Genomic DNA, 17,149 nt, shown 5'->3' with positions numbered 1-17,149 from the left:
ATTCCACATCAAGTAACTGATGCATCAATAGAATCAGGTTTAAAAAACAGATAAAAAGACTCCTAATGGAACAACGGGGTCTGTGAAGAGACACACACATGGTGATACTGAACATGTTGTGGTGGTGTGGTGGTGTAGAGATGTCATATGATGTACTGTTTTATCTTTAGGTCATTCAGGTAAAACATCGTTCATCTCTTGTTTCATATGTAATATGGTTGCTTTGGTGTGTTTTGACCCCAGCAAGAGTCGCTTGGCAACAGCTAATGGGGATCCCTAAAAAATACAAATAGACAGACCTCGCTTTCCAAGGGGTCAGCGAGGGCCCCTTATCCCTGCTTCTGACTCACCTCCCCACCCCTGGGTTGTCCTTCACCACCGGAGGATGTCATTGGATCATATCCACTACTCATTTTGTCATGTAGTTCACAGCAGCACACTGGTATCCATGACACCCTAGGAGTGGAGCAGGCTCCAGAAAGCACAAACAGACCTGGGACCAGGCTAGTTTAGTGCTTACTAAACAGACAGCACACACAGACCTGGGACCAGGCTAGTTTAGTGCTTACTAAACAGACAGCACACACAGACCTGGGACCAGGCTAGTTTAGTGCTTACTAAACAGACAGCACACACAGACCTGGGACCAGGCTAGTTTAGTGCTTACTAAACAGACAGCACACACAGACCTGGGACCAGGCTAGTTTAGTGCTTACTAAACAGACAGCACACACAGACCTGGGACCAGGCTAGTTTAGTGGTTACTAAACAGACAGCACACACAGACCTGGGACCAGGCTAGTTTAGTGCTTACTAAACAGACAGCACACACAGACCTGGGACCAGGCTAGTTTAGTGGTTACTAAACAGACAGTAAAACACTGAACAGTATGTAGAGGGTTATTTAATATCACTGCATTGGCATGACCATTTCTAATCCACCATCATCATCATTATGACCAGTGTGAGTCAGTTTCAATTAAACCCTCCTGTTACCACCATTGTGACTGTGTATCATTCAACACATGGTGCCAATAAGTCTACATGGCAAAAACAAGACATTGAAGATTCTGAACCATTTATAAATTCCATTGTTGAGTCCACTGGCAAGAGTTTATTCCATAAAAACAACAGTTTTTCTATTCTGGAAAGTTTATACAATAGAGGCAACATTGTCACACAAAACAAATACAGATTTGGCACTTTGTTATATACAAATACAATTAGACATTAATACTGCCACATGACAAAGACATTGATATCCCACCATCCCTTTGGTCAATGAAATAGATAAACAAATAACATAGCAATTATTTCAGCTCCACAATTGGAAATAATAACGACCATGTTCAACTGCTGGGTTAAAAACAATTCACGTGAATATTATCCTGTGTCCACAAGTGGCACTCTATTCCCTATATAGTGCACTTACTTTTGACCAGAGCCCTATGGGCCCCCTATGGCCCCTGTTTAGGACATCATTTCATGGCCATAAAGAACACACAATTTTCTAGAAAACCTCCTCCCATCGCAAATGAAAAGATACTAATCAAAACAGATATCCAATTCATTCATCATCTGTGACTTCTTCAAGATCATCATCTTCCTCTTCATCATCCACATCTTCGTCATCTCCCTCCTCCTCCTCTCTCCTCTGTCTGCTCGGGGTCAGTGATTGCTATAGAAAACGGGCAATCATTCAGTAAATAGACTGACTAAAAAGATGATCACTACAACTTGTTACCATTCTAAAACCATTTATTCTGTGACTGTGCTGTAAAGTACATTATTCAATGCAATGCAACTTTGTATGAGTCTGTTTCTGCTATCATGCCAACTCCTTGTTACTCATTGCCAAGCCATATTTGGAGTTGGCAAGCACACAACCAGTATCCGAGACCAGGGCTAGGCTAGCGTCCGAGACTAGGGCTAGGCTAGCCCCTGAGACCAGGGCTAGGCTAGCCCCCAAGACCAGGGCTAGGCTAGCCCCCGAGACTAGGGCTAGGCTAGCCCCCGAGACCAGGGCTAGCCCCGGAGACCAGGGTTAGGCGAGACCAGGGCTAGCCCCGGGGACCAGGGCTAGGCTAGCCCCCGGAGACCAAGGCTAGCCCCCGGAGACCATGGCTAGGCCCGGAGACCAGGGCTAGGCTAGCCCACGGAGACCAGGGCTAGGCGAGACCAGGGCTGCGCTAGCCCCCGAGACCAGGGCTGGGCTAGCCCCCGGAGACCAGGGCTGGGCTAGCCCCCGGAGACCAGTGCTAGGCGAGACCAGGGCTGGGCTAGCCCCCGGAGACCAGGGCTGGGCTAGCCCCCGGAGACCAGGGCTAGCCCCCGGAGACCAGGGCTGGGCTAGCCCCCGGAGTCAGGGATGGGCTAGCCCCCGGAGTCAGGGATAGGCTAGCCCCGGAGACCAGGGCTAGGCAAGACCAGGGCTAGGCTAGCCCCGGAGACCAGGGCTAGACGAGACCAGGGCTAGGCCAGCCCCCGGAGACCAGGGCTAGGCTAGCCCCCGGAGACCAGGGCTAGGCGAGACCAGGGCTAGGCCAGCCCCCGGAGACCAGGGCTAGGCCAGCCCCCGGAGACCAGGGCTAGGCGAGACCCCGGAGACCAGGGCTAGGCGAGACCAGGGCTAGGCGAGACCAGGGCTAGGCCAGCCCCCGGAGACCAGGGCTAGGCCAGCCCCCGGAGACCAGGGCTAGGCCAGCCCCCGGAGACCAGGGCTGTTCGATATCAGATTACAGGCTACCTCTAGGTGTTCCTGTGAAGAGGTTAGTTAGGTTGTGATTATAAGGATGATGTTGCTATACACAGCTCAGATACAGCCTGACTGATAAAGGTACAGTAAGTGATATTAACAAGGGCCATAGAACGCTCTGCTTTTCTACGAGGAAAACTGGGGGATTCTGCGTGGAGCAAAAACCATGTTGGAAGCATCAAGACTCCCATCAATCAAAACAAGTGGTTGAATTACACCACAGTTATCGGGCACCAACAGTAGATGTCTGGCCACAGAAGAAGACAAAGGTCAAAGGTTCAGAACCTGAAGAGAGTAAGTTGGTTTTAGGCACCAGTATCTTACCTGTAAGGTCCCCGTTTTACTCAGGGTAGACGCAGTCAGATTGAGTGATGTTTTGGAATTAGCACGCACTATTTCTAAGCGAGACTGGTAGTCAGGGGGGTGCAGCAAGCTCCTGAATACCTGCCAAAACAGGACGGAGGGCTGGCTATACTCTTCCATTGAGAAACCCCCCCCCCCCAAAAAAAAAATGGTGCTTCTGCTGGCCTCTTGAACTGACAATTGGGTGTAAAACAATGGACATTTCCAGAATGTAAACAAATGTGTTCTGCCTTTGATAGCCAATTATAAATGAGTATGAAGAATGGAACAATAATGTGCAGAATCCTAGACATTACCCTGGATAAAAGTCCTATTACACTGGACAGACATGCAGTGTTACCCTTCATCACTACTTGTTTTTGTAAGAAGTGTTGACAAATAAAATAAGATTTTATTGGTCACATATTCATTTTTAGCTAATGTTATTGGGGGTGTAGCAAAATGCTTGTGTTTCTAGCTCCAACAATGCAGTGGTGGCAGGGTAGCCTAGTGGTTAGAGCGTTGGACTAGTAACTGGAAGGTTGCAAGTTCAAACCCCTGAGCTGACAAGGTACAAATCTGTCGTTCTGCCCCAGAACAGGCAGTTAACCCACTGTTCCTAGGCCGTCATTGAAAATAAGAATTTGTTCTTAACTGACTTGCCTAGTTAAATAAAGGTAAAATTAAATGCTGGTGTTTCTAGCTCCAACAGTACAGTAGTATCTAACTAAATGCTGGTGTTTCTAGCTCCAACAGTACAGTAGTATCCAACAGTGCAGTAATATCTAACTAAATGCTGGTGCTCCAACAATGCAATAGTATCTAACTAAATGCTGGTGTTCCTAGCTCCAACAGTACAGCAGTATCCAACAATGCAGTAGTATCTAACTAAATGCTGGTGTGCCTAGCTCCAACAGTACAGTAGTATCCAACAATGCAGTAGTATCTAACTAAATGCTGGTGTTCCTAACTCCAACAGTACAGTAGTATCCAACAATGCAGTAGTATCTAACTAAATGCTGGTGTTCCTAACTCCAACAGTACAGTAGTATCCAACAATGCAGTAGTATCTAACTAAATGCTGGTGTGCCTAGCTCCAACAGTGCAGTAGTATCTAACTAAATGCTGGTGTTCCTAACTCCAACAGTGCAGTAGTATCTAACTAAATGCTGGTGTTCCTAACTCCAACAGTACAGTAGTATCCAACAATGCAGTAGTATCTAACTAAATGCTGGTGTGCCTAGCTCCAACAGTACAGTAGTATCCAACAATGCAGTAGTATCTAACTAAATGCTGGTGTTCCTAACTCCAACAGTACAGTAGTATCCAACAATGCAGTAGTATCTAACTAAATGCTGGTGTTCCTAACTCCAACAGTACAGTAGTATCCAACAATGCAGTAGTATCTAACTAAATGCTGGTGTTCCTAACTCCAACAGTACAGTAGTATCCAACAATGCAGTAGTATCTAACTAAATGCTGGTGTGCCTAGCTCCAACAGTGCAGTAGTATCTAACTAAATGCTTGTGTTCCTAGCTCCAACAATGCAGTAGTATCTAACTAAATGCTGGTGTTTCTAGCTCCAACAGTGCAGTAGTATCTAACTAAATGCTTGTGTTTCTAGCTCCAACAGTGCCGTAATATCTAACTAAATGCTTATGTTCCTAGCTCCAACAGTGCAGTAGTATCTAACTAAATGCGTATGTTCCTAGCTCCATCAGTGCAGTTGTATCTAACTAAATGCTTGTGTTCCTAGCTCCAACAGTGCAGTAGTATCTAACTAAATGCTGGTGTGCCTAGCTCCAACAATGCAGTAGTATCTAACTAAATGCTGGTGTTTCTAGCTCCACCAGTATCCAACAGTGCAGTAGTATCTAACTAAATGCTGGTGTTTCTAGCTCCACCAGTATCCAACAATGCAGTAGTATCTAACTAAATGCTGGTGTTTCTAGCTCCACCAGTATCCAACAGTGCAGTAGTATCTAACTAAATGCTGGTGTTTTTAGCTCCACCAGTATCCAACAGTGCAGTAGTATCTAACTAAATGCTGGTGCTCCAACAGTGCAGTAGAACCTAACAGCGCAGTAGTATCTAACTAAATGCTGGTGCTCCAACAGTGCAGTAGAACCTAACAGCGCAGTAGTATCTAACTAAATGCTGGTGCTCCAACAGTGCAGTAGAACCTAACAGCGCAGTAGTATCTAACTAAATGCTGGTGCTCCAACAGTGCAGTAGAACCCAACAGTGCAGTAGTATCTAACTAAATGCTGGTGCTCCAACAGTGCAGTAGAACCTAACAGCGCAGTAGTATCTAACTAAATGCTGGTGCTCCAACAGTGCAGTAGAACCTAACAGCGCAGTAGTATCTAACTAAATGCTGGTGCTCCAACAGTGCAGTAGAACATAACAGCGCAGTAGTATCTAAAAATGATTCACAATTGTACACACACATCTAAAAGTAAAAGAATGGAATTAAGAAATATTATTATAATATATATATTATAACATTATTAGATTGTGCAATGTCGGCATGGAATCGACTAAAATACAGTAGAATGGAAAACAGGTGAAGTTGGAAGTTTACCGTAGCCAAATACATTTGAAGTCAGTTTTTCATAATTCCTGACATTTAATCTGAGTAAACATTCCCTGTTTTAGGTCAGTTAGGATCACCACTTTATTTAAGAATGTGAAATGTCAGAATAATAGAAGAGAGAATGATTTCTTTCAGCTTTTATTTCTTTCATCACATTCCCAGAGAGAGAGTCAGAAGTTTACATACACTCAATTAGTATTTGGTAGCATTGCCTTTCAATTGTTCAACTTGGGTCAAACGTTTCGGGTAGCCTTCCACAAGTTTCCCGCAATAATTTTGGTGAATTTTGGCCCCTCCTGACAGAGCTGGAGTAACTGAGCCAGATTTGTAGGCCTCCTTGCTCGCACACGCTTTTTTTAGTTCTGCCCACACATTTTCTATGGGACTGAGGTCAGGGCTTTGTGATGGCCACTCCAATACCTTGACTTTGTTGTCCTTAAGCCATTTTGACACAACTTTGGAAGTATGCTTAGGTTTCAAACTAGCTTCATTTAGCCTGCATAGATTATACTTTTTTGCATTGTTTGTTGCTCTGAAATGCTAGCTAACTAGCGATGCAATTCTAAACTGGCTAGCTAGCTGCCCATCCAACTAGCAAGCAATAGGCAGTTAGCTAGATACATATTTAGAGTACAGAAGAGACATTCTTCAAGTCAAAGTTGGATATTAGTAGTGCTGTAGTAAAGGATATATTATAGAGCCAGATAAGCAGCATGTTAATTTCAAAACACATGCAAGTCAATGGGTATGGAAATTGTACGGAGGAAAACAGGTTCATAACGTTACGAAACGTTCTTTACCCTTCGTGGTCGTTGCTAAGCCAAACAATGCAAGTCAATGGGTATGGAAATTGTACGGAGGAAAACAGGTTCATAACGTTACGAAACGTTCTTTACCCTTCGTGGTCGTTGCTAAGCCAAACAATGCAAGTCAATGGGTATGGAAATTGTACGGAGGAAAACAGGTTCATAACGTTACGAAACGTTCTTTACCCTTCGTGGTCGTTGCTAAGCCAAACAATGGGCCTTATGTCATTGATGATACAAACTTTCTTCAATAGCAACACATCATCCTCTACCCTTCCTTCAGGATCTGTAGCTATTCAAACAATTAGAAGAAAATAAACACTATGGACACAAATGAGAAAATATTGTGCAAGCAAGGAGCCCAGTAATCAAACTGACAATCTAATTACACCTCAGTATAAAACCAACCAACCAGTTAAAAGTATGTCCCCAGAAACCACTAAGTGTGTTAATTAAGGACTCATCAGGGGAGAGTGTGGAGAATGCATTCCATTCCACTAAGTCCTTGGTAGCATCCCAAATGGCAACCTATTCCCTATTTAGTGCACCACTTTTGACCAGAGCCATATGTAAAGATAGTGCACTATATAGGGGATAGGGAGTCATTTAGGTCAAAACCCTTGATCAGGTCTAGCTAGAAGCTTGTTGTCATTTGTGCTTACAGAATGAATCAATCTCCCATTGCTCACAAGGTGAGTCACTCAAACAGGTTATCCAGGGTACCAGTTTCATTTGATATGAACGGATGATGTGAATGGCAGACGAGTTTAAAGAACAAACAAAAAGGAGAGTGGGAAAAATAGCTATCTGCTGCAGAATGAAAATGCTTTCATGACAACTACTGTATTAGATAGATAAAACATAGTAGTTGTTGGCTTGGGTGTCAGTCAAACAGCTCAAAGCCATCGATTAACAACAGTACTATCCACAACGCGTCTCAGAGTAGTGCTGATCTAGGATCAGGCCCCCACTGTCCATGTAATCTGATTCATTAGGATCCACAACCTGTCTCAGAGTAGTGCTGATCTAGGATCAGGCTCCCACTGTCCATGTAATATGATTCATTAGGATCCACAACGCGTCTCAGAGTAGTGCTGATCTAGGATCAGGCCCCCACTGTCCATGTAATCTGATTCATTAGGATTCACAACGCGTCTCAGAGTAGTGCTGATCTAGGATCAGGCTCCCACTGTCCATGTAATCTGATTCATTAGGATCCACAACGCGTCTCAGAGTAGTGCTGATCTAGGATCAGGCTCCCACTGTCCATGTAATCTGATTCATTAGGATCCACAACACGTCTCAGAGTAGTGCTGATCTAGGATCAGGCTCCCACTGTCCATGTAATCTGATTCATTAGGATCCACAACACGTCTCAGAGTAGTGCTGATCTAGGATCAGGCTCCCACTGTCCATGTAATCTGATTCATTAGGATCCACAACACGTCTCAGAGTAGTGCTGATCTAGGATCAGGCTCCCACTGTCCATGTAATCTGATTCATTAGGATCCACAACGCGTCTCAGAGTAGTGCTGATCTAGGATCAGGCTCCCACTGTCCATGTAATCTGATTCATTAGGATCCACAACACGTCTCAGAGTAGTGCTGATCTAGGATCAGGCTCCCACTGTCCATGTAATCTGATTCATTAGGATCCACAACGCGTCTCAGAGTAGTGCTGATCTAGGATCAGGCTCCCACTGTCCATGTAATCTGATTCATTAGGATCCACAACGCGTCTCAGAGTTGAGAATGGAAACATTTTCCTCTTATGGGTAAAAATAAAAAGATAAGCTTTGTGAAATCTTCATGCACATTTCACTTAAAACCACGAGGCTACTAAATAATCTCATTCTTATGTATTATTGTTTCATTAACCTAGGCTACATCACGTTATTTCAGACTATCGCAATATCACGTTCTTAAAAAAATATATATATATAAAATAATTGTGCGTGTGTGGGAAATAGAAGGCAGCCGTGAAAATGATAGAACCTTTCAAACATCATCGACTTGATGCCTACTGAAGTGATTTAGTTGTTAGAACCTTTTCTGATATGCTTTATGAATACAGGCCCATCTCCTATAACCTCCAGATCCTCCTCTTCCTCTCCTATAACCTCCAGATCCTCCTCTTCCTCTCCTATAACCTCCAGATCCTCCTCTTCCTCTCCTATAACCTCCAGATCCTCCTCTTCCTCTCCTATAACCTCCAGATCCTCCTCTTCCTCTCCTATAACCTCCAGATCCTCCTCTTCCTCTCCTATAACCTCCAGATCCTCCTCTTCCTCTCCCATACCTCCAGATCCTCCTCTTCCTCTCCTATAACCTCCAGATCCTCCTCTTCCTCTCCTATAACCTCCAGATCCTCCTCTTCCTCTCCTATAACCTCCAGATCCTCCTCTTCATCTCCTATAACCCATACCTCCAGATCCTCCTCTTCCTCTCCTATAACCTCCAGATCCTCCTCTTCCTCTCCTATAACCCATACCTCCAGATCCTCCTCTTCATCTCCTATAACCTCCAGATCCTCCTCTTCCTCTCCTATAACCTCCAGATCCTCCTCTTCCTCTCCTATAACCCATACCTCCAGATCCTCCTCTTCCTCTCCTATAACCTCCAGATCCTCCTCTTCCTCTCCTATAACCTCCAGATCCTCCTCTTCCTCTCCTATAACCCATACCTCCAGATCCTCCTCTTCATCTCCTATAACCTCCAGATCCTCCTCTTCCTCTCCTATAACCCATACCTCCAGATCCTCCTCTTCCTCTCCTATAACCTCCAGATCCTCCTCTTCCTCTCCTATAACCTCCAGATCCTCCTCTTCCTCTCCTATAACCTCCAGATCCTCCTCTTCCTCTCCTATAACCCTTACCTCCAGATCCTCCTCTTCCTCTCCTATAACCCTTACCTCCAGATCCTCCTCTTCATCTCCTATAACCCTTACCTCCAGATCCTCCTCTTCCTCTCCTATAACCTCCAGATCCTCCTCTTCATCTCCTATAACCCATACCTCCAGATCCTCCTCTTCATCTCCTATAACCCTTACCTCCAGATCCTCCTCTTCCTCTCCTATAACCTCCAGATCCTCCTCTTCCTCTCCTATAACCTCCAGATCCTCCTCTTCATCTCCTATAACCCATACCTCCAGATCCTCCTCTTCCTCTCCTATAACCTCCAGATCCTCCTCTTCATCTCCTATAACCCATACCTCCAGATCCTCCTCTTCCTCTCCTATAACCTCCAGATCCTCCTCTTCATCTCCTATAACCCATACCTCCAGACCCTCCTCTTCCTCTCCTATAACCCATACCTCCAGATCCTCCTCTTCATCTCCTATAACCCATACCTCCAGACACTCCTCTTCCTCTACTATAACCCATACCTCCAGATCCTCTTCATCTCCTATAACCCTTACCTCCAGATCCTCCTCTTCCTCTCCTATAACCTCCAGATCCTCCTCTTCCTCTCCTATAACCTCCAGATCCTCCTCTTCATCTCCTATAACCCATACCTCCAGATCCTCCTCTTCCTCTCCTATAACCTCCAGATCCTCCTCTTCATCTCCTATAACCCATACCTCCAGATCCTCCTCTTCCTCTCCTATAACCTCCAGATCCTCCTCTTCATCTCCTATAACCCATACCTCCAGACCCTCCTCTTCCTCTCCTATAACCCATACCTCCAGATCCTCCTCTTCATCTCCTATAACCCATACCTCCAGACACTCCTCTTCCTCTACTATAACCCATACCTCCAGATCCTCTTCATCTCCTATAACCCTTACCTCCAGATCCTCCTCTTCATCTCCTATAACCCATACCTCCAGACACTCCTCTTCCTCTACTATAACCCATACCTCCAGATCCTCCTCTTCCTCTCCTATAACCCATACCTCCAGATCCTCCTCTTCATCTCCTATAACCCATACCTCCAGATCCTCCTCTTCATCTCCTATAACCCTTACCTCCAGATCCCCCTCTTCATCTACGTTGTGTATGCTTTGGTAAGCTGTGGTGTACGCCTCCAACGCCTTAGCATGGAATGACATCTCCACCGTCAAAAACTCCCCAAAGATCTTCTATAGGGAGAGAGAGGAGAGTAAGAACAGTATCACATTGTCAATATAGCACAATAGGAAGTAATGAAACTATCAAATGAATAAAGATTTGACGTGGCCATAATCAATTATTGTAATAATGATTAAACAGATTACATTCAACAAAGAATGATTGGTATGGGTTAAATCTAATGACAAAGAAACACAGGATGCTATTTGGAGAGAGAGAGAGAGACAGAGAGAGAGAGACGAGAGAGAATCATCAGAAAACAAAAAGATAATTCCTTGACACAAAAAACAGAGCAAATTAGAATGCAATTTGGCCCTAAAAAGAGTACACAGCGGCAGAATACCTGACCACTGTGACTGACCAAAACTTAAGTAAATCTTTGACTATGTACAGACTCAGTGAGCACAGCCTTGCTATTGAGAAAGGCAGCCGTAGGCAAACATGGCTCTCAAGAGAAGACAGGCTCTGTGCACACTAACCACAAAATGTGGTGGAAACTGAGCTGCACTTCCTAACCTCCTGCCCAATGTATGACCATATTAGAGAGACATATTTCCCTCAGATTACACAGATCCACAAATAACTGGAAAACAAATCCAATTTTGAAAAACTCCCATATCTACTGGGTGAAATACCACAGTGTGCCATCACAGCATAAAGATGTGTGACCTGTTGCCACAAGAAAAGGGCAACCAGTGAAGAACAAACACCATTGTAAATCCAACCCATATTTATGTTTATTTTCCCTTTCGTACTTTAACTATTTGCACATATTACATTTATAATGTCTTTATTGTTTTGAACTTTGTGAGTGTCATGTTCACTGTTAATATGGATTGTTTATTTAACTTTGTTTCCCTAATGCACTTGCTTTGGCAATGTTAACATATGTTTCCCATGCCAATAAATCCCTTCCATTGAAATTGAGAGATAGAGAGACCTTGATATCTTGTATTTTCTGCTTTTCAAACGCGTCTATTGTCTCCTCCAGTTGTCGTGTCGTGCGCGTGGCGTCCATCGTGGCTCTCTGCAGGTCGCTTTCAGCCTGTTGTCACGACGACACAATGCGACACGTAACATACACTTCAAATCATTTTCATAAATGGCTATTTGACTAAATAAATGTCTCAGATAAAGAGATTTGTTGAAATAAATGACTATACTGGACCGCCATTATACAACACCAGAGCTCTAGAGGTCTCAGAATCAGAAGACAGACACCCACCTGGGACTGTTGGAATCATTAAGGAATTTAGGACATGAGCATCTTTCACCTGTCTTTAATATAGTTATGAATAAGAGTGACAGCAATCAACATACTAGTGTTTAGTCTCATCCCATTGACCCTACTAGTCTCATCCCATTGACCCTACTAGTCTCATCCCATTGACCTTACTAGTGTTTAGTCTCATCCCATTGACCTTACTAGTGTTTAGTCTCATCCCAATGACCTTACTAGTGTTTAGTCTCATCCCAATGACCTTACTATTGTTTAGTCTCATCCCATTGACCTTACTATTGTTTAGTCTCATCCCATTGACCTTACTAGTCTATAGTCTCATCCCATTGACCTTACTAGTGTTTAGTCTCATCCCATTGACCTTACTAGTGTTTAGTCTCATCCCATTGACCTTACTAGTGTTTAGTCTCATCCCATTGACCTTACTAGTGTTTAGTCTCATCCCATTGACCTTACTAGTGTTTAGTCTCATCCCATTGACCTTACTAGTGTTTAGTCTCATCCCAATGACCTTACTAGTGTTTAGTCTCATCCCAATGACCTTACTAGTGTTTAGTCTCATCCCAATGACCTTACTAGTGTTTAGTCTCATCCCATTGACCTTACTAGTCTCATCCCATTGACCTTACTAGTCTCATCCCATTGACCTTACTAGTGTTTAGTCTCATCCCATTGACCTTACTAGTCTCATCCCGTCGACCATATCAGTGTTTAGTCTCATCCCAATGACCTTACTAGTCTCATCCCATTGACCTTGTTAGTGTTTAGTCTCATCCCATTGACCTTACTAGTGTTTAGTCTCATCCCATTGACCTTACTAGTGTTTAGTCTCATCCCATTGACCTTACTAGTCTCATCCCATTGACCTTGTTAGTGTTTAGTCTCATCCCATTGACCTTACTAGTGTTTAGTCTCATCCCATTGACCTTACTAGTGTTTAGTCTCATCCCATTGACCTTACTAGTCTCATCCCGTCGACCTTATCAGTGTTTAGTCTCATCCCAATGACCTTACTAGTCTCATCCCATTGACCTTACTAGTCTATAGTCTCATCCCATTGACACATACATGCATACACCATAACAATGTAGCCTAAAACATGATTGGTGTAAAGGGCTGATAGGTGAGAGAGCAATAAGGATACAATGATCTGTCTGTCAGAGGGGTTTCTCTGTCTCATTCTCTCCAGCTGCTGCATCTGTTTAGACTCCCTGTTCCTGGCACTCTGACTGGTCTTCAGGTCCTCCTGTCAATCAGAGGTGCATGTTGAGGCAGCTGGGGTTAGTGTCTCAAATCACACCCTATTCCCTGTATAGTGCACTAGTTTTGACCAGGAATCTATGGGTGCTGGACAACAGTAGTGAACTATATAAGGGAATATGGTGTCATTTGGGACAAACATTTATACATATTTCAATAAATTACGATTTCAATTCAAATCAAAGCAAGATCCAACCAACTGTAGAATACAGCCAGGTCACAGTAAGATCCAACCAACTGTAGAATACAGCCAGGTCACAGTAAGATCCAACCAACTGTAGAATACAGCCAGGTCACAGTAAGATCCAACCAACTGTAGAATACAGCCAGGTCACAGTAAGATCCAACCAACTGTAGAATACAGCCAGGTCACAGTAAGATCCAACCAACTGTAGAATACAGCCAGGTCACAGTAAGATCCAACCAACTGTAGAATACAGCCAGGTCACAGTAAGATCCAACCAACTGTAGAATACAGCCAGGTCACAGTAAGATCCAACCAACTGTAGAATACAGCCAGGTCACAGTAAGATCCAACCAACTGTAGAATACAGCCAGGTCACAGTAAGATCCAACCAACTGTAGAATACAGCCAGGTCACAGTAAGATCCAACCAACTGTAGAATACAGCCAGGTCACAGTAAGATCCAACCAACTGTAGAATACAGCCAGGTCACAGTAAGATCCAACCAACTGTAGAATACAGCCAGGTCACAGTAAGATCCAACCAACTGTAGAATACAGCCAGGTCACAGTAAGATCCAACCAACTGTAGAATACCGCCAGGTCACAGTAAGATCCAACCAACTGTAGAATACCGCCAGGTCACAGTAAGATCCAACCAACTGTAGAATACCGCCAGGTCACAGTAAGATCCAACCAACTGTAGAATACAGCCAGGTCACAGTAAGATCCAACCAACTGTAGAATACAGCCAGGTCACAGTAAGATCCAACCAACTGTAGAATACAGCCAGGTCACAGTAAGATCCAACCAACTGTAGAATACAGCCAGGTCACAGTAAAACATGGATTTAAATGAATCACCAACATAATGGGTCAATCATATAAAAGTGGTAAATTGCATGAAGTTTAAAATGCATTGTCATTACTACAGTGTGGTGCCAGGACAACAACCTCTCCCTCAACAATGAGGAAGCCTATAGGGAGGTCAAAGACCTGGCCGTGTGGTGCCAGGACACCAACCTGTCCTACAACGTTGAGGAAGCCTATAGGGAGGTCAGAGACCTGGCAGTGTGGTGCCAGGACAACAACCTCTCCCTCAACGTGGGCAAAGCAAAGGAGCTGATTGTGGACTACAGGAAACGGAAGGCCTAACAGGCCCCCATTCACATGAACAGGGCTGTAGTAGAGCAGGTCGAGAGCTTCAAGTTCCTCGGTGTCCACATTGCTAAGGACCCATCATGGTCCAAACACACCAACACAGTCGTGAAGAGGGCACGACAACACCTCTTCCTACTCAGGAGGCTGAAAAGATGTGGCATGGACCCCAGATCCTGAAAGATTTATTTTTATCCAAACGGGTCACCACTGCCTCATGTATATGGCCAAGCAATCATTGACTTGGTACCCCGTGTATATAGCCATGCTATCACTGACTTGGTACCTTGTGTATATAGCCATGCTATCCCTGACTTGGTACCTCGTGTATATAGCCATGCTATCATTGACTTGGTACTGGTACCTCGTGTGTGTATATAGCCATGCTATCATTGAATTGGTACCTCGTGTATATAGCCATTCTATCATTGACTTGGTACCTCATGCAGATAGCCATGCTATCATTGACTTGGTACCTCATGCAGATAGCCATGCTATCATTGACTTGGTACCTCATGCAGATAGCCATGCTATCATTGACTTGGTACCTCATGCAGATAGCCATGCTATCATTGACTTGGTACCTCATGCAGATAGCCATGCTATCATTGACTTGGTACCTCATGCAGATAGCCATGCTATCATTGACTTGGTACCTCGTGTGTATATAGCCATGCTATCACTGACTTGGTACCTTGTGTATATAGCCATGCTATCACTGACTTGGTACCTTGTGTATATAGCCATGCTATCACTGACTTGGTACCTCATGCAGATAGCCATGCTATCAAATCAAATTTTATTTGTCACATACACATGGTTAGCAGATGTTAATGCGAGTGTAGCGAAATGCTTGTGCTTCTAGTTCCGACAATGCAGTAATAACGAACAAGTAATCTAACTAACAATTCCCAAAAACTACTGTCTTATACACAGTGTAAGGGCATAAAGAATATGTACATAAGGATATATGAATGAGTGATGGTACAGAGGAGCATATGCAAGATACAGTAGATGGTATCGAGTACAGTATATACATATGAGATGAGTATGTAAACAAAGTGGCATAGTTAAAGTGGCTAGTGATACATGTATTACATAAGGATGCAGTCGATGATATAGAGTACAGTATCTACGTATGCATATGAGATGAATAATGTAGGGTAACTAACATTATATAAGGTAGCATTGTTTAAAGTGGCTAGTGATATATTTACATCATTTCCCATCAATTCCCATTATTCACTGACTTGGTACCTCGTGTATATAGCATGCTATCATTGACTTGGTACTGGTACCTCGTGTGTGTATATAGCCATGCTATCATTGATTTGGTACCTTGTGTATATAGCCATGCTATCATTGACTTGGTACCTCATGCAGATAGCCATGCCATCATTGACTTGGTACCTCATGCAGATAGCCATGCTATCATTGACTTGGTACCTCATGCAGATAGCCATGCTATCATTGACTTGGTACCTCATGCAGATAGCCATGCTATCATTGACTTGGTACCTCGTGTATATAGCCATGCTATCATTGACTTGGTACTGGTACCTCGTGTATATAGCCATGCTATCATTGACTTGGTACTGGTACCACGTGTATATAGCCATGCTATCATTGACTTGGTACTGGTACCACGTGTATATAGCCATGCTATCATTGACTTGGTACTGGTACCACGTGTATATAGCCATGCTATCATTGACTTGGTACTGGTACCACGTGTATATAGCCATGCTATCATTGACTTGGTACTGGTACCACGTGTATATAGCCATGCTATCATTGACTTGGTACTGGTACCTCGTGTGTGTATATAGCCATGCTATCATTGACTTGGTACCTTGTGTATATAGCCATGCTATCATTGACTTGGTACTGGTACCACGTGTATATAGCCATGCTAACATTGACTTGGTACTGGTACCACGTGTATATAGCCATGCTATCATTGACTTGGTACTGGTACCACGTGTATATAGCCATGCTATCATTGACTTGGTACTGGTACCACGTGTATATAGCCATGCTATCATTGACTTGGTACTGGTACCACGTGTATATAGCCATGCTATCATTGACTTGGTACTGGTACCACGTGTATATAGCCATGCTATCATTGACTTGGTACTGGTACCACGTGTATATAGCCATGCTATCATTGACTTGGTACTGGTACCACGTGTATATAGCCATGCTATCATTGACTTGGTACTGGTACCATCTGTATATAGCCATGCTATCATTGACTTGGTACTGGTACCATGTGTATATAGCCATGCTATCATTGACTTGGTACCTCGTGTATATAGCCATGCTATCATTGACTTGGTACTGGTACCACGTGTATATAGCCATGCTATCATTGACTTGGTACTGGTACCACGTGTATATAGCCATGCTATCATTGACTTGGTACTGGTACCTCGTGTGTATATAGCCATGCTATCATTGACTTGGTACTGGTACCTCGTGTATATAGCCATGCTATCATTGACTTGGTACTGGTACCACGTGTATATAGCCATGCTATCATTGACTTGGTACTGGTACCACGTGTATATAGCCATGCTACCATTGACTTGGTACTGGTACCTCGTGTATATAGCCATGCTATCATTGACTTGGTACTGGTACCACGTGTATATAGCCATGCTATCATTGACTTGGTACTGGTACCACGTGTATATAGCCATGCTATCATTGACTTGGTACTGGTACCACGTGTATA

The 17,149-nt window shown here is 43.8% G+C and overlaps 1 protein-coding gene across 2 annotated transcripts in view; it reads right to left on the bottom strand.

Moving 5' to 3' along the window:
* Positions 1–886: 886 nt before the first annotated feature.
* The window catches only part of cibar1 (CBY1 interacting BAR domain containing 1), a 32,244-nt gene continuing 15,981 nt past the window's right edge, over positions 887–17,149 (bottom strand). Inside the window, exons 4-9 of one of the 2 annotated variants that reach the window (XM_031794996.1) lie at positions 12,954–13,055; positions 11,795–11,800; positions 11,510–11,614; positions 10,467–10,580; positions 3,080–3,199; positions 887–1,678 (exon numbers count right to left, since the gene is read on the bottom strand). In XM_031794996.1, the coding sequence (XP_031650856.1) occupies positions 1,568–1,678; positions 3,080–3,199; positions 10,467–10,580; positions 11,510–11,614; positions 11,795–11,800; positions 12,954–13,055 (558 nt within the window). In that variant the 3' untranslated portion in view covers positions 887–1,567. The remainder of the gene's footprint in view (positions 1,679–3,079; positions 3,200–10,466; positions 10,581–11,509; positions 11,615–11,794; positions 11,801–12,953; positions 13,056–17,149) is intronic. The other variant, XM_031794997.1, reaches the window with a different exon arrangement.

This window comes from Oncorhynchus kisutch, linkage group LG17, assembly GCF_002021735.2.
Source record: "Oncorhynchus kisutch isolate 150728-3 linkage group LG17, Okis_V2, whole genome shotgun sequence".
Lineage (NCBI taxonomy): Eukaryota > Metazoa > Chordata > Actinopteri > Salmoniformes > Salmonidae > Oncorhynchus > Oncorhynchus kisutch.
The sequence above is the reverse complement of the archived record's forward strand: the minus strand, read 5'-3'. Positions and strand labels throughout refer to the sequence as shown.